The 17,217-nt window shown below is 62.8% G+C and overlaps 1 protein-coding gene across 4 annotated transcripts; it reads left to right on the forward strand.

Annotated features, from left to right (window-relative positions):
- The first annotated feature begins 404 nt into the window (after positions 1–404).
- On the forward strand, positions 405–16,878 carry PIGQ (phosphatidylinositol glycan anchor biosynthesis class Q). 4 transcript variants are annotated; one of them, XM_075994907.1, is made up of 12 exons: positions 405–493; positions 4,768–5,466; positions 7,644–7,775; positions 8,831–8,951; positions 9,489–9,557; positions 10,705–10,831; positions 11,101–11,254; positions 11,388–11,499; positions 12,081–12,161; positions 12,723–12,837; positions 14,461–14,522; positions 15,554–16,567. In XM_075994907.1, the coding sequence occupies exons 2-12, from the start codon at positions 4,778–4,780 to the stop codon at positions 15,704–15,706; spliced, it is 1,815 nt and encodes a 604-aa protein (XP_075851022.1). In that variant the 5' UTR covers positions 405–493; positions 4,768–4,777; the 3' UTR covers positions 15,707–16,567. The 4 variants fall into 4 exon arrangements, with proteins under 4 accessions (XP_075851022.1, XP_075851026.1, XP_075851025.1 ...); XM_075994909.1 differs by lacking the exon at positions 405–493 and adding an exon at positions 1,356–1,515; XM_075994910.1 differs by lacking the exon at positions 9,489–9,557 and having other exon boundaries at positions 407–493.
- Positions 16,879–17,217: the final 339 nt, after the last annotated feature.

Genomic DNA, 17,217 nt, shown 5'->3' on the forward strand with positions numbered 1-17,217 from the left:
GCCCCTGGACTGCCGTCGGAAGAATGTCCAGGGCTGGTGGGGTGCTCTGGGGCTGCTGGCCGTGGCCTCCTGACCCGAAGCTTCTACAGTGCCGGGCCCTTGGCTGGCTTCGTACCTTCTTGGTGAGGGCTCCCATCTCACTAGCAGCCGTGAATCAGCTGCCTCCCAGGCCTCCCTTCAGGGCCCTCTCTGAGCTCTCCATGTCCCCTCTCAGGGTGCGCCTGGACCCTGGCTCTGGTCCCAGGAGGCCTGAGCTTTGGGGCCAGCAGCTGAAGCCTCAGGATCCTTGGCATGTGGGGCCAGCTGCCAGCACACACCCAGGCAGGATCTCCCGCCAGTGGCCCGGCCCAGCCTCCTAATCAGGGGCAGGCAGGGAGGGTGCGGTTGGGCTGGGCCAGGTGGCTTGGGCAGGGGTGTGGCTCCCCAGTGACCCCCAGCCTCAGAGGCACCCACAGTGCTGAGGCTCCAGGCAGCTTCTCTGGGCCTGGTGGAGGTAAGTGGGCCGGGGAGGGCAGCCCTAAAGGTGCCTGGGGGTGCACATGGCTACATTGGCGTCTGTGCCCTCTCTCCCACTTCCCCAGGGGGAGGCTGTCTGAACCTTTATTTTCTCCCCTGGGGACCAAATAGCTCCAGGCTCATAGGTAGTGGTTATGGGAGAGTCCAGGGGAGCCTTCCTATGAGGACTCACGTTACTTTAAAAAAAGGGAGAAAAATCGTAGATATAGCGCTTTCCTACCATCTTACAATTGAAGAAAATGAGGCATGAAAGGAGAGGTGTCTGGGTTACTCAGTGAGTCTGGGGCCCAGCCAGGGGTCCCCACGGGGAGGGAGCCGGGAGGAGGGCGCTCCTGTCCCTGCAGGGTGGTACTGCCCCCGTCAACAAGACAGTGGGGCCTGTGGCTGGGCCAGCACCCCAAATTGAGGTCCCCTCAGTATGTCAGGGTGGGGGGACTGAATGGGCCCACGAGGGTGTTCTGTTGTTGGGTGTTGTGCCTGCCCCACAATCAGATAGCTGCAGCCTGGGGCTGGCCACATCAGGGCTCAGCCTTCCCAGCACAGCTGGCCTTGGGGGGTCTGGGGCAGCCCCTCTACGGAAAGCAGTGTGGGAGGGGACTAGCCTAGGTGGGTAGCTCCTTCTGGGGACCCCACTGCAGGGTCTGGGGGCCCTTTCACCTTGGGAGGGTGGGAGCAAGGTGGGATTTGGGTCCCTCAAAGGCTGGGCCCACTGGGTCTCCCAGGGGAGGTAAACCGGGCTCGGCAGCTGGGGACGGGACGGGTATGGGGACGCTGCGCACGCGGAACGCTCGGGCCGGGCCAGCGGGCGACCCGGGTGCCTTTGGGGAACGGACCGTTGCGCGGCAACGCGCGGAGCCGGCGGAAATGGGACTCGTGTCCCGCGGCGCGGCGCTGCGGGGCTGGGGACCGCGAGCGCCGTCGTCGGCCGGGCCCGTCCAACGCGGTCCCCAAACCCATCCCGACCCCGCCGTCCGAGGGCGCGGCCCCGGGGAGTAGCCGGTGAGCACCGGGGAAGGCGGCGTCTGCGCGGGTGACTTTGGCGCCGCCCCTCGGCTGGGGCCCGGGACGCGCAGACGGGGGAGCGGAGGGTGTCCCAGCAGCGTCTCTGGCCGGCGCAGGCCCCTTGCCGCTCGAAGGCTGTTCACTCACCCGCAGAGCGGGGACGCCACCGCCCGCCGCCCAGGGGACCTGTGTGCGGGCGCGGGCGCGAGAGGCTTTGCGGCTGGGCCTGGTGGGGGCCTTTCCTGGAGCCTGGTCCTTCCGCCTTGCGGGGCGAAGGGCGCCCACCCTGACCTGGGTCCTGCTGTGGACCCTTTGGAAGGGTGGCAGTTTCCAGTTGTCCCTGACTGCAGTAAAGGGCAAAAGCAGAATCATAGCTTCATGTCCCTTTTTCCAGAGTGAGAGGGGAAAAGCACTGTTTACAGGAGGCGAGAGAGTTCTCCCTTGTTTTTTTACACAACGTGGGGGCTGAAAACGAATTTTCGTGAGCCCTTGAGTGGTGGACAGGGAGGCTTCACCCAGGAGGGTTTCAGCTAGTGAGCCCCCATCCCTGGGCAGTCCTAACTGGGCTCTCCCCCAAATCTGTTCCTGCACAGGAGAGGGAAGTACTTCTGCTGTGTAGGGTAGACTTTCCACTTCAAGTTCAGTGGAGAGGACTGTCTTGGAGACCTCTTTACCTGACTCATCTGGAAACCGGCTGTCTCACAAGGGAACTCGGTTTCCTTAACAGATGAAGCTTTATCTAGCCTTGTGCCCGTGTGTGTGTGTGTGTGTGTGTGTGTGTGTGTGTGTGTGTGCATGCGCGCGCGCGCGCATGAGGGCGTGTGTGCGTGTAGTGTGTTTTTATCACCGTCTTTAAAGATGCTCACGTTGCCCATGCTGCTGCTTTCTCCCATGCTGCACCTCCTCTGCTATCGATCTACTGCTCTTTCATCTCTTTCTGGCGGTCTGATCCCCGCAGCCTGGCAAGCGAGTACACTCCTTTGCACTTCCGTCACTCCCAGAGGCTGAAGTGGGAGTGGGGATGGGAACTTGCCCCATAATTTGTAGAGTTCTCCCTCACTACCCCATGGGTAAGAACATCCACTTCTGCCCTCCAATCTCCTTCCGTAGACACAAGGAGATCGTTTTCTTTTCTTTTCTTTTTCTTTAAGGTAAACTTTGTAGATGAAGTATGATACACACAAAGAAAGTGCAAAAATTTTGTGCATAACTCAATGAATTACATCCAAAGTGAACACACCATGTAACCAGCTCCCCCCAGAACATCTATTTTACTGTGAGACCCATTGTGTTTCTTTTCAGACAGTAACCATCAGTTCCTGGGAAAGGTGTTCCCCTAGCAGGGGTGATGGTATCATCTGGCTGAACTGGTGTATCCGAATGACTTGTGCCATAATGCTTGGACTGTGCTAGGTGGTCCCCTGTGGTGGTCACCCAGCTGAAAGCACTGCCCCCCTCCCCCACAGGATTGCCCTGTCCTCCTAATGAGGAAGGGCAGGCCCTGCAGAAAGGTCAGGTAGAGAAGATAGCCTTTGGTGCTGGCCACAGGGATTTGGCCGGGAACTGGTGTTAGGCTTGAGTTTCCCTTGCTGGCATCCATGTCAACTGCCCTTTCTGGTCACTGAGGAGAATGGGGCTCCTGCAGCTCAACCCAGAAGGACCCTTTTCAGCTAGAACACATAGCGACAAGAGGCCCTTTTCCTAAGCTGGCCACAAGAGGCTGGACCCTTGAGCCCTTGGTCTGGGCTGCATGGGAAGAGAGTAAGTTACACCAGGAGCCTCTTAAGCCCTGGGCATTTGTATCTGTGTGAGGCCCCTCCCAGAGCCCCCCCCCCTCAGGAGAGGACTTCCGTGTCATACCACCCCAATGTGTATGTCTCTTTCTGTCCCTTTGTCCCTAAAAGTATGTGGTGAGCACTGGGTCCTGCAGGCCCAGGTGCAGTCTGAGGTCTGTGTTCCTCCCTCAGGTGTGGGCTCCAATGTGGGGGTCTGTGCTCAGGGTGGCTGCTCTGCACTTTGTGCAGGTGGTGGCGGCAGTGTCTGAGGAAGGTGGTGTGGGCACCAGGCCCTTGCCACCATGCTGGAGGACTCAGGGAGGGACTCGGGCAGAAGAACAGCTGCAGCTCAGCAGTGGGTGCCTGCCAAGAAACCTCAGTCCACAACCAGCTCACCTGGGGAAGGAAAGGCCCAGGCTCCCACAGATTCAGGAATCGTAGTTGTTTGGGGGCCGTTCTTCCTGCTTAAGGGCCACGTCAAGGTAGCGAGGGGCCAGAAAGGCTGGTGTCCCCTCAGCCCAAGAGGACACGGCAGGGTCCCTTCATGCCTCTGGGCTGGTAAACTCCTCCCACTGCATTTCTAGATGGCTATGTGGTTGGAGAGATACACCCTGAAGGACAGAAAACGCTCCCCTGCAGGGAACCCCACCCAGGGTGGCTGGTGGAGATGGGGGAAGGGTGGGCACTGTCCGGGCACTGCAGGAGGATGCAGGGCCAGAGTGGAGGCGGAAGCCTTGTTTGCTCTAAGCTTGTTCCCTGAGCATTGCGGCACGTGCTCATCCTTCTTGCCATGGAGAGGGAGCCTCCCCCAGGCCAGCGAATGGGCTCCAGGCTGGTCCCCAGGGACCTTCTGGGGCAGCTGCCGGCCATGTGCACACAGGTAGTTTCCCTCAGGCCAGCAACACTTCATTTTAAATTTGCATCGTTATTCTTCCTAGCTTGGTAAGTAAATCATGGTTCATTAAAGCTTCAATTTGCATTGCTTTAATGTGATTGAGCATTTTCCCATGCACTATACGTTAAACCTTTCTAATCAGGGTCCTTAAAGCAAAATGAAATCCTCACGTTCAGCCCACATGCCCTTTTTGGGTGGTGTTTTGAGCAGGTCACTCACCCCAGCCTGTTCTAGTCTGCTTGTATGGAAACAGGTGAAATCATTGACCTGCCATGGGATATGCATTCGCTGCCTCGTGAGGGTGACCCGTGTGTCTTGGGCAGAGGTGTGGGCCCTGCTCTGGCCAGCCAGTCCCCTGGAGGAGTGTGGCCCCTGTGAGATGGAGATGTGAGATGGAGGGCCCCCACCAGCCTCCACAACCAAGCCCAAAGCTGTGAGCCCCGTGGCCACGTGGACGCATCCTCAGGGCTGTCTGTGCTACGTCCTGTGGGCGTGGCACTGCCAGCCACCCTGGGCCACTGGGGCCTGGCTTTGGCTGTAGCAGCAGCTCTGAACTAAGCTTCTCCCCCTGTCTTGCAGGGTCCCCAGCATGGTGCTCAAGGCCTTCTTCCCCACGTGCTGTGCCTCTGCGGACAGCGGCCTGCTGGTGGGACGGTGGGTCCCGGAGCAGAGCAGTGCCGTGGTCCTGGCTGTGGTGCACTTTCCCTTCATCCCTATCCAGGTCAAGGAGCTCCTGGCCCAGGTGCAGCAGTCCAGCCAGGTGGGCGTGGCAGTGCTGGGCACCTGGTGCCACTGCCGGCAGGAGCCCGAGGAGAGCCTGGGCCACTTCCTGGAGGGCCTGGGTGCCGTCTTCCCCCACGAACCCTGGCTGCAGCTGTGCCGGGAGAGGGGCAGCAAGTTCTGGAGCTGCAAGGCCACCCACCGGCAGGCGCCTGCCACCCCTGGGGCTGCCAGTGAGGACCAGGTCATGCTCATCTTCTACGACCAGCGCAAGGTGCTCCTGTCCCAGCTGCACCCACCTGCAGCCCTGCCAGACCGCCAGGCTGGAGATGCCACAGCCAGCACTGGTGGCCTGGCCGCCGTCTTCGACACAGTGGCGCGCAGCGAGTTGCTTTTCCACAGTGACCGGTTTGACGAGCGCCCCGTGAGGCTGAGCCACTGGCAGTCGGAGGGTGTGGAGGCCAGCATCCTTGTGGAGCTGGCCAAGCGGGCCTCGGGGCCCGTGTGCCTGCTGCTGGCGTGCCTGCTGTCGCTGGTCTCGGCTGCCGGTGCCTGCCGGTAGGTGCCCTGGGGCTGGGGAGGACATGGCAAAGTGGCAGCCCCCAAGAGCCCTAGGCCTACCCCTCAGTCTACCTGGAGCGTGGGGGCCTGCAGATGGGCCTTTCCTGAGGCTCTTGGCCACCCTGAGCCCTGGCTCTCATCCTGGCACGGAGGAGGATGCCCCAGGAGTGACTGCAGCTTTGTCCCTCACTTTTGGGGTACAGCCAGGTTTCCTGGCAGCCTCAGTGACTACATGGGGCCCACCAGGTAGGAGTATGGGTGAACCTCAGATGGCTCGGGCCCCTGAAGGAGAAAGCAAATGATCACAGACCTGGGTCACTGCTGCCCTGAGGCCAGTGTTTGCCCTGCCCTGGGAGTCATTTGTCCTGTGGGCATACAGGCGCCCCCAACCTCGACACCCCACAGGCATCTGGGCACTCAGTGCACATTCGCAAGAGACATGCTCGCATAAGGCCGGGGCGTGGAGTGGGCGTCCCTGAGCTCAGCTGCTCTGTGGAATCACCTGGACTGCTCCTTGCTGAGGGGTTTGTGAAGGCCCGAGGGCTGTGGGGGGCACTGGCAGCATCCGGGCGTCCTGGCTGAGGGACGGTGGGCCTGAGGGCTGGGCTGTGGGGGGTCCTCTCTCCGTGGTGGCCGTGCCTGTGGGAGCAGCCCTGGGTCACCCTCGGTTGCCCCCCAGGTCTAGGGATCAGCACTGTCAGGTTTGGGGACGGGCCTTGCCCGCTCACTAGGGCCTCTGGGAACACTTGGGTACTGGCCTCGGGTGAGGGCCCTGGGCGGCTCTGGGTGGACAGCACCTGTGTCATGGGCACTGCTGGGGACACTGATGAGAGGGGTGGCTGGAGGTTCCTCGATGGCATTGGAACTAATTAGGTGATGGTGTGTGTCTGCGTCCAGGTGCAGTTTGGGTGGCAGAAGGTCATTAGCTGTTGTCCACTTCTCAAAGGACCCAAGAAAGGTTAAGAACTGCTTGTGGCCCCACATAACGGTGTTGGGTATTGACCGGTTGGCGGTTGTGAGGCTGTGACACTCACGAGAGGTGTGGCGGTCGCCGCAGCAGCGAGGTCCCCTCAGCCCCTCATGGTTTTGTGTGTTCTCTGGGCCGCTCAAGGGGTGTTGTTGGGGGCCTGGGCCGTCCAGGGCCGGTCTGCAGCCTTGGGGAGACGACTGCATGGGCGAGGGAGGGGCTCGCCGTGGCCAGTGTGAGTGGGCGTTGGTGAAGGGGGAGGGCCTGTTGAACAGAGTTCATTGTTGGAGTTGGTTCCAAGCTGCCCCATTGAAGAGAAAGCCTTTAAACTTCCGAGGTCAAGACCTTCTTCCTCTCAAGATTCTAAGCACACAGTTGGTGGTAGTTCTGCACTTTCTACCAGGCCCCCTTTTATTTTATTTTTGAGACACCAAGGCTGGAGTGCCATGGTGCAGCCTCCAACTCCTGGGCTCAAGCGACCCTCCCACCCGAGTAGCTGGGACTACAGGCGCCACCATGCCCGGCTGTTTTCTTATTTTTTTTGTAGCGACAGGGTCTCACTAAGTTGTCCAGGCTGGTCTTGAACTCCTGGTCTCCAGTGATCCTCCCGCCTCAGCCTCCCAAAGTGCTGGGATTATAGGTTGCACACCACGCCTGGCCTCTGTGAGTCCTTTAGGTGCCTCCTGCCTCCAGCAAGGCCTTGGAAGGGAAAGTGAGGTCTCTGAGCACAGCAACTGGGCAGTTTTCTGCCTTTTCTTGCAAACATTTCCCCTTGGCCTATAGAATTCTGCAGAAGCATCTCTGCTTCCTTTGCCTCGTGAGAAATCCAGTCTCGCCGGGAAGCGAGGCGGGTCTGGGAAAGCCTTGCCAAGCCTTCTGGGCCCCCATCCATCAGGGTGAGGTACCTGGTGGTGGGAGGTTGTGTTCTCCCCACTTTTGCGGTACCACCTTGGCCCCTAGTTTTGGAAGTCTGCTGGTGAGTGGAGGTGTGCTGGGGCCAGCACTGTGTGAGGAGGTCAGGTTCTGGGTTAGGTGCTTGCACAGTGAAGTTGGCCGCCCACCTGCCCCTCCTTGCTGGGCCACATCTGGGCCCCTCCCAGCTGCCTCCCTGCCCAGCCCTCTCTCTGCATGGGAGGAGGCACTGGGGGGTGGGAAGACTGAGCCAGGGCTGAGCACAGCGCCCGTCTCCCCCATTCCTTCTTCGCAGAGTGTTCAAACTGTGGCCTCTGTCCTTCCTTGGGAGCAAGCTCTCCACCTGTGAGCAGCTACGGCACCGGCTAGAGCACCTCACCCTGGTCTTCAGCACGCAGAAGGCTAAGGACCCCACCGAGCGGATGAGGTGCGGCCGCCCTGGGTCTCCTCCATGAGGTTGGATGTGCTGCAGGCCCAGCCTCTCCGCCATCCCCACTCTGCACCAGGCCTGGCGCCTGGTCCCCTCCAGCCAGGCCCCCGGTGGCCCAGGCTGCTGCTGGCTGCCCTCACGCCCCCTCCGGCCAGGCCCCCCATGGCCCAGGCTGCTGCTGGCTGCCCTCACGCCCCCTCCGGCCAGGCCCCCCATGGCCCAGGCTGCTGCTGGCTGCCCTCACGCCCCCTCCGGCCAGGCCCCCCGTGGCCCAGGCTGCTGCTGGCTGTCCTCACGCCCCCTCCGGCCAGGCCCCCCGTGGCCCAGGCTGCTGCTGGCTGTCCTCACGCCCCCTCCGGCCAGGCCCCCCGGTGGCCCAGGCTGCTGCTGGCTGTCCTCACACCCCCTCCGGCCAGGCCCCCCATGGCCCAGGCTGCTGCTGGCTGCCCACACGCCCCCTCCGGCCAGGCCCCCCATGGCCCAGGCTGCTGCTGGCTGTCCTCACGCCCCCTCCGGCCAGGCCCCCCGTGGCCCAGGCTGCTGCTGGCTGTCCTCACGCCCCCTCCGGCCAGGCCCCCCGTGGCCCAGGCTGCTGCTGGCTGCCCTCACGCCCCCTCCGGCCAGGCACCCCATGGCCCAGGCTGCTGCTGGCTGCCCTTACGCCCCCTCCGGCCAGGCCCCCCATGGCCCAGGCTGCTGCTGGCTGCCCTCAAGCCCCCTCCGGCCAGGCACCCCATGGCCCAGGCTGCTGCTGGCTGCCCTCACGCCCCCTCCGGCCAGGCACCCCATGGCCCAGGCTGCTGCTGGCTGCCCTCACGCCCCCTCCGGCCAGGCCCCCCATGGCCCAGGCTGCTGCTGGCTGCCCTCAAGCCCCCTCCGGCCAGGCCCCCCGTGGCCCAGGCTGCTGCTGGCTGCCCTCACGCCCCCTCCGGCCAGGCCCCCCGTGGCCCAGGCTGCTGCTGGCTGCCCTCACGCCCCCTCCGGCCAGGCCCCCCATGGCCCAGGCTGCTGCTGGCTGCCCTCACACCCCCTCTGGCTGGCCCCCCTTCCAGGAAGGCCAACACACTCATCTCTGTGCTCCTGGACGTGGCCCTCGGCCTTGCACTGCTCTCCTGGCTCCACGGGAAGAACCGAATTGGGCAGCTGGCTGATGCCCTCGTCCCGGTAGCTGATGTGAGTGGGCTGGGGTGGAGCCTGGTTTTCTGGGGTGTGGACCCTTACTGGGCCAGAGCAGTTCTTTTTCCAAAGCCAGCTCTTTGCTTTCCATGCTCTGCACACGTGGCCTCTGGGACAGGAGCTCTTATCCCTGACCTAGAGCAGGTTCCTTGGGGCCTGTGACTGGCAGGGGACCCCTGGGGGCCAGTGTGCTTGAGGCTTTTAGAGGTGGCCCTCTCTCCCTGCTGGGCCCACTCTCACGCTGCTCCCATTGCCTCCCCACCCCATGATCAGTCCTCTCCTGGCTCTGCGAGGCCCTCTGCAGAGTCAGTGCTGGGGGAGCCTGCCCTGTGTCTGGGGCTGTCTGTGTGCAGCTGAGCTCTCATCCCCCACCTGCGAGTGGGTCACACACTCACAGCATTGATTTTGTGATTCCTGTGCTGAGAGCCGGAAACTCCACATGTCTCCTATGCTCCCAACCTTCCCCGGCACCATCCATGCCTCGCTTGGAGCCTGGATACGGCACCTCCAGCCCCTTCTGTCCTCCTCTCCCAGCATCCACCTTGCCGAGATCCATGTTGCCACCAAGTCTTCCGCTGCTCCATCTCCCTTCTTCAGAGTCAGGTCTCCGTCTCTTCCATTAGGAGCTTCTCTTCCTGTGTAGGGTGTCCCTCTGGCCCTCTAGCCCATGCTCAGGCCTCCAGAGGGGACCTCCCTGAGGCCTGGCTGGATGGCCGCCGTGGGCCAGGCCTCTGCCCTGCTGTCAGCATGCAGGCTGCAGGTGTGCCCTGGGCCAGCACTTGGGTGGGAGCAGGTGCCTCCCCCTCCTGGGCTGCGGAACATGGAGAGGCCCAGCTCGGCAGGGTGGGCAGCTCGGCAGGGTGGGCTCAGCTGCTGCTCTCGTGACCCCCGACTCTGCTTGACCAGCTCCGTCCTAGACCTCCCTTTTGCAAAATTGCTCTGATATATAAATATTTAATTTAAAAATGAAAGTCTCTTCCTGCTGCCAAGCTCTTTTCCTTTAAATATTAAATAAGCTCTATTTATAAAGGACGTTCTGTTCTCCTCCTTGCTGGTGCTGGTGTGGCTGAGGCCTCAGCACAGGGCAGGGAGAGGAGGTGGGACAGAGGTGTTGTTCCTGTTGCGTTGCGCTTTGGCAACAGGACGAGGGTCCCTCAGGGCCAGCACAGACAGCACGGCACACACTGGCTTTCTTCCTGGGGTAGCCAGGACCCAGCTCCCTGCTTGCTCTAAAGGGTCCCTGGGCCCCCACTTGGCACTGTCCTTCCCTCTGGTGGCAGGTGGGGCCTGTGGCACAGGTTCCCTTACAGCACTTGAGGTGGGTCTGTCCAGCTCCTGCCATGTCCAGGCAGCTGGGGGCTCCTGTGGGTCCCGTGGCAGGAGGGAGGATGACACTCTCAGTGGAGGTCGGCACCCATCAGGGCCAGGCGTCCAGCAGGCCAGGGGCAAACTGTCAGCCTCGCAGCTGTGCCACTTGGGACAGGTCTCCAGACTAGAGTCCCCTCAGACCTGCACCCCAGAGGCCATCTGCAAAGAGAGATCCATGGCCAGACAGGCTTAGGAAACGCTGTGCCCATCCACGTTAGGAGTCGGCCGTCCAGACACTTGGAGGAAGGAAGCCCAGCCAGCCTCGCCCTGCCTACGCAGACGGGCCAGGGTGGGAGCCCCGGTTATGGGCGACTTTGGGAAGACGCAGACATGACTGTGGCCACCCACTCCCTCTGAACGTGCCCCTCCTGTGTCCTCGCAGCACGTGGCCGAGGAGCTCCAGCATCTGCTGCAGTGGCTGATGGGCGCCCCCGCCGGGCTCAAGATGAACCGGGCACTGGACCAGGTGCTGGGCCGCTTCTTCCTGTACCACATACACCTGTGGATCAGTGAGTGCCCTGCGGGGCCACAGGGCCCCAGCAGCCCCTGCTCCTGCAGGCTGTGCCCCAGAAACCCACACCCTGGCAGGGGAGGACAGTGGGACCCAGACAGGCCTGTCCCCTTTGTCCCCTCCCCCTGCCCTCCTGGTATCCCCTGAGGCCTGCTGGGCTGGGGCCTGTGCACTCTGTGTCCAGGGCCTCAGGCACCATCCCCAGTGAGGAGTGGGGGGTCCCAGGACCACACTGGGCGCCCTCAGGACTGACCCCCACCCTGCCAGGCTACATCCACCTCATGTCCCCCTTCATCGAGCGCATCCTGTGGCACGTGGGTCTCTCCGCCTGCCTGGGCCTGACGGTCGCCCTGTCCATCCTCTCGGACATCATTGCCCTCCTCACCTTCCACATCTACTGCTTCTATGTCTACGGCGCCAGGTGCGACGTGCTTCCTCGCGTGGGCACTGGCCGAGTGTGGCCTTCCCAGCCCTGGATGCACAGCGGGCTCTGGGGCTGCGCGGGGGAGGGCTCGGCCGCTGGGTCCAGCCCTGACGGTGCCCGCACCCTGCAGGCTGTACTGCCTGAAGGTCTATGGCCTGTCCTCACTCTGGCGCCTGTTTCGGGGGAAGAAGTGGAACGTACTGCGCCAGCGGGTGGATTCTTGCTCCTATGACCTGGACCAGGTACTGGCAGCGCTTGTGGTGGGAGGGGTGCCCGGCTCCTACTAGCTGGCGTAGTTGTGTGGCTGCCGGCCCCAGCCTCGGTCCTGCCAGCAGCTCTGTTGCCCTGGCCTGTACAGCTGGCTGTGCCACACAGCTCCTGTCTTGCCACTCACCCCACCCACCACAGGCTCGGGGGAGGTGCGGAGTCTGTAGTGGGAGGGTACACCGAGGGCCACAGGTGGTGCAGACCTTCCCTGGGTGGGAGAAGGTGACTTGGGCCAAGGCCCTGGGGGTGACCCAGCAGAGATGGGCTCCGGGCATTCCCTTGGTTTGCTCACACCTGACCCACAGCCTCTGGGCACTGCCGTCCAGGGCGCTTTGTCTGTGACATTGTGCATGGCTGCACACCCTTCTGGCTGGTCTGACCCCCGACCCCCTTGCCCACACTTGCTGAGTCCGTGGGGCAGGTGGACATGTGACCCTCCTGGTGAAAACTGTGGGTGGGTCCTGGCTGCAGTTATGAGTGGGCTGGGGCGGGCAGCGGGCTGCAGTGCCAGCGCAGGAGTCTCGCTGATGCCGGGCGCTGGCCCCTCTGCCCACAGCTGTTCATTGGGACTCTGCTCTTCACCGTCCTCGTCTTCCTCCTGCCCACCACGGCCCTGTACTACCTGGTGTTCACCCTGGTGAGCCGAGCACGTCCCATGATCTTGGAGTGGTCACTGCCAGCTCTGCCTGTGTGACAGGCAGCCGGGGGGTGAGCCGTCTACCCCTGCAGGTCGTGGTGTGGCTGCTCTGGACCCTCTGGCCAGTGTGTGCTGGGCCTGGAGTGGGCAGGGGCCCCACCCTGGGGGCAAGACCACTCACTGCTCTGGAGCGGGAGGCTGGGTGCATGGGGTGGGTGGGTCATGGAGGTTCCCCCTGCTGCCAGGGGCTGCCAGGCAACAGTGGGAGAGCAGCACCCCAGAGGCCCAGGCCCCCCAAGCCTCAATCCCTCTGTGTGGGGGCTATGGGCTGCACAGTCTCCTCCTTGGCCCCCAGCTCTTCCCATGTCCCCATGCCTCCTGGGTCCTTGGGCCTTAGGTTTGGGGCCTCAGGGCAGGCTCTGTGCACTCTCAGGGTGGGCTCTACGCTTTCCCAGGGCCATGGAGCGCGGGTTTCCCTTGGTCACGGCTCCACACCCCGTGGCCACTCTGTTCACGGGCATGTCCCGTGTGGCCTGCTCCTGAGCGCTGCCTGTGCCGCAGCTCCGGCTCCTGGTGGTGGCTGTGCAGGGCCTGATCCGTCTGCTCGTGGACCTCGTCAACTCCCTGCCGCTGTACTCACTTGGACTTCGGCTCTGCCGGCCCTACAGGCTGGCCGGTAAGTGCCATGTGCTGGGTGGCCAGCCCGGGCGGGAGTGTGCGCCCACAGTCCCTGCAGAAGCACTAACTGCGCTGGCTGCGTGTTTATCCTGCCTGGGAGCGGGGTGCACGTGGGGAGGGCGGGCAGGGAAGACATCTGCTGGACCAGTTGCCTCCAGTGAGGTGGGGGAGAGCACCCACCTGGTGCACAGGTTCAGAGACAGATCCGAGACCACAGAGGTGGCTCGCCCTGCCCTTACCCATGGGGTGGCGTGGGTGTTGCCTGAACTGGTGTAGAGTGATTTCATTGGGTGGTTATATGGGGCTGTGTCGGATGGTGCCTCTCAGCTCTGGAGGGGACCGCTGGGCTGGCCAGACCCAGTGTAACAGGAGCATCCCCCACTGTTACTAGGACAAACCCCACCCCAGCAATCCCTGCCCCAGCCCACTGCTGTGGTGCTACGTGCTGACCTCAGCCTCGGGGGAGGCCGTCCCCACAGGTCACTGGGTTGTGAGTCAACCCATCTGGCTCAGGGGCTGTGGACATATCAGGGGATTTGGGGATTTCCTGGCATAGCCACCATCTGCATCTGTGCTCCAAGGTGACCAGCATGCCCAGGTGGCCTTGTGTTCCAGAGGCAGCTGGGCAGCTTGCACTGTACTCGTGGTGGCTGCTCCCTGCCAACTTGAGCTGGAGGGTGTGGACCTGAATGTTCTGTCGGCTTAGAGCCTGCGCCTGCCTCCTTGGTGGGCAGGTGTTGTTCTGTCCCAGAGTCCCCACTGGGCAACGTCCACCTACTGGATGCCCACAAACCCTCTTCAGGGAACATCTTTCCAAGCCACTTTCCCTGCCAGCCCCCAAGTGGCCCAGGCCAGGGACTCACCTGCCTAGGGACCCACACTTGCTCGGCCCCCACCACCACTCACGCCTCAGCACAAGGGACCAGGCCGTGGAGAGGAAGCCCCTAGCAGCCGCCACACAAGTCGGCAGCCTGCTGTAACCTCTTGGATAGGCCGCAGATGCTGCCTCCTTGCTCCTCCTCCTCCGACTTCACCTTGGGCCTCTTCATCAGTTTTTTTTTCTTTTTTTTTTTTCTTTTTGCTGCTGCCCTCCATCAATTGATCATTAGCTCCTACTTCTCTTTTCAAGAAACTTCTGCCTTGGGGATTGCCTGGGCTTGGGAGCCTGCATGCAGGCCAGGGGTGTGGTGGGTGCCTGAGTCGGCCGAGCACAGGGAACGTTAAGATGCCAGTAGGGCAGCTGCCATCCCAATCCACTCTGCTGGAAAACCCAGGGCCCACCCAGAAAACAGCTCTAGCCCGGGCCCTCCTGACACCTGGGGGGCTCTTCCTTGCTTGCGGGGCTCTTGGCTTCTGTTAAGTGAAGTTCTGCAGGAGGCCTTGATCTAGGGCAGGCAGCCAGCACAAAAGGCAGAGGAGGGTGGGGACAGGGGTGTGTGTGCCAGCCGGGCAGGCCTGCTGCCGTGGGCATCCTGCTCAGGGACCAGGGACCCTTTGCCCTCACAGGGCCTCTGCCCACGCCAGCCTCTGCTGACATGCAGAACAGAACCATCAGGGCTACCTGTGGGGTCCCTGGTGGGGGCTTCTGCCTGCCCTCGTAAGCACCTTACTCTCCTTGCAGCCGGCGTTAAGTTCCGTGTCCTGGAGCACCAGGCTGGCAGGCCCCTCCGCCTCCTGATGCAGGTAAGGCCTTCCTGTCCCCCTCACACTGCCACCAGTGTCCCAGACCGCCACGCTGCAGCCCATGTTCTGGGACAGTTGGCATCAGCTGGGTGGGTTCTGGGCAGTGCACACCAGCCTGGGGTCCAGAGGGAAGCCCCCCACCCCCAGGCCTCTGAACATCGTGACCCACTGCCTGGAACCCCTTTGTGGTCTTCGTGGCAGGGTGCTGGCCCAGCCCATGGACGGGGTCCCCTTCTGTCCTGTGTCAGAGATGCCCTTGGCTGTCTGGGTGGCCCTGTCGGCCCTGTGTCTGGTCTCCTGTCTTGGGCCCGGTGGGGCTGGAGTTCTGGGTGGAGCAGAACTGACTTAGCAAAGGCCTCGGGACACTCGGTGTCTCCTGAGGGGCCTGGACTGTTTGGCTTCTTTATCTGAAACGGTTCTAGGGGTCTGGTCCCTGTGGTAGAGGGCAGGGCGAGTTTTGGGGTGACTTATAGGGGCCAAGTTGGGTGATGGTCACTGTCACAGGCCAGCCCGGAGCCCCCAGTGCAGCATCTCTTAGATGGTGAGGTGGCCAGGGCCCCGCATGGTTTTCTCTTGCACATTGCAAGCCCAGTCCTTTCCAAGGAGGCTCTGGGAGTGGAGTGAGTCCTGTGGAGGACGTGTCCACATGGCAGGGCCCGAGGAGTCGGCTTCTGCTCAGGGCAGCCCTCTGGGCAAGTACAGCTCCCCTGCCTCTGCCTTGCCCGCCTCCAGTCTGCACAGAGCCAGCGGGCAGTGGGCGCTGGCTCTGGAGCGTGGAGCCACCTGGGCCGTGGCCTGAGCTACCCTCCAGGGTACAGGTTGTGTGCACACCTGCCTCCCTGGAAATTGGGCCGGACTCGGACCATAGGGGTGGGGATGTCTGGGATAGAGCTGGCCCTGCCTACAGCTGCCCACTCAGGGACCCCCAAGACTGCCAGCCAGGCACAGAGTGCCCACACCCTAGTCTCCCTCTGCAGATAAGGCTAGAGCACCCCCAGCCAACCCTCTGACTGCTGTCCTCGTCCTTCCAGATAAACCCCCTGCCCTTCAGCCGCGTGGTGGACACCTACCGCCTCCCCAGCTGTGGCTGCCACCCCAAGCACTCTTGGGGCTCCCTGTGCCGCAAGCTGTTCTTCGGGGAGCTCATCTACCCCTGGAGGCAGAGAGAGGACAAGCAGGACTGAGGGGCCTGGCAGCCAGCCCAGCCAGCACCGCCACACAGCCCTGGTCAGCCCCCACTCAGCCAGGGTGGCGCCGACTGCCTGCAGGGGTAGTGCACCCCTCACTGCAGCCTCCTGAGCGTGGGCAGGCCGTGCTTTTGTCCCTGCCCCTGGTTCTCTGGGGCCTGCACAGGCCCTGCCCAAGCCCTGCCTGCCACACTTCCACCCAACTCACAAGTCATCTGGGGGTGAGCAGGAAGCAGGGGGTGGCTAGCCAGGCCACCTGGCCGTGCTCTGTCACTAGCACCACCTACCTTGGGACCCACCTTCTGACCTGCTGTGGTCACCACACTCTTAGGCTGATGCCCAGGAGTGCCACCCCACCCTGTCCTTCATACCAGACGCCGGGAGGGTCCACCCTGCAGTGGTTCCCAGTGGGCTGTGCCAGCTCTCTCATGGCTCCTGCCATCAGGTGGGGGTGCACCCAGGATGCACTCCTGGGTCCTGGTGCCTTCCAGCGGCCTCGGCCTTGCAGCGCGGTGCCCCACCCCTGGGGTTGCAGGAGCCACCGACGCCTGCTGCAGCCACAGTGGGCCAGGCCCTCACACCCTGCACCGCACAGCGTCTCTTTGCTGAGGATTCCTGCAGGAATTGCTTTGTGAAGGAGCCACCAACAGACCACGGCGCGTCTCTTTGCCAGATGCCTGGCCACATGGTGGCCATAGCTGCCTTGTTGGAAACCATCTGCCCACCTGGCTGCACCATTCCTGTGGGAACAGCCCTTTGGCCAGATCTTCCATGTACCCTCACTGGTTTCTCTCAGAAAGAGGAACCCCCTCCTGGGCAGACACTTCTGTGGCCCAAGGGTGTAACAGCCCCTGGGGAAGTGGTCCCGGTCCTGGGACCATGTCTGCCTGCCAGACTCGGCATGGCCTGGGGGTGGGTGTTCCCATGTGAGCCCCGTCACTGGTGGGGAGTCTGAAGGTGCCAGGTTGTGTGGAAACGTCTGTGCTGTGGGCAGTAGGCAGCCAGCCCCGTCCACCTCAGCACGCAGGACCGTCTGCTCTGCCCGTCACTTCCAGTGCTGCTTTGCTGCAGGCCACAGTGACCCTTAGCACCCAGCAGAGGGTGTAGGTGGGGACGGGCTCTGACCCCACCTTTCACTGCTGTGACAATAAAACCTCCCAGTGACAGAGCTCAGGCTTAGCCTCCCTGCTCAGCCTCCCCATTGCCTGTGGGCAGCAGGTCTGGGGTGCGGGTGGGGTACAGGCACCACCGGTGAGGGCCGGGCCTTCTCACTTGGGTGTCCTGAGTTGACTACCACGGCCTGCTTCCTGTTGGAGGCCCCCTGAAGCAGGTCTGATGGGTGGGTGCGGGCCCTGGGCCCTCAAAGATGTCCTGACATGGGCAGACAGGCCTAGGGCTGCATGCCCTCCAGTCGTGGCCTCTCCCCTGGCGTAGGGGATCTGGGGACAGGGGGGCAGGCCTCCTGGGGGAGGGGCACACTGTTCCTGGCTCTTATGAGTGTGGGGCAC

Source organism: Microcebus murinus, chromosome 19 (genome assembly GCF_040939455.1).
Source record: "Microcebus murinus isolate Inina chromosome 19, M.murinus_Inina_mat1.0, whole genome shotgun sequence".
NCBI lineage: Eukaryota > Metazoa > Chordata > Mammalia > Primates > Cheirogaleidae > Microcebus > Microcebus murinus.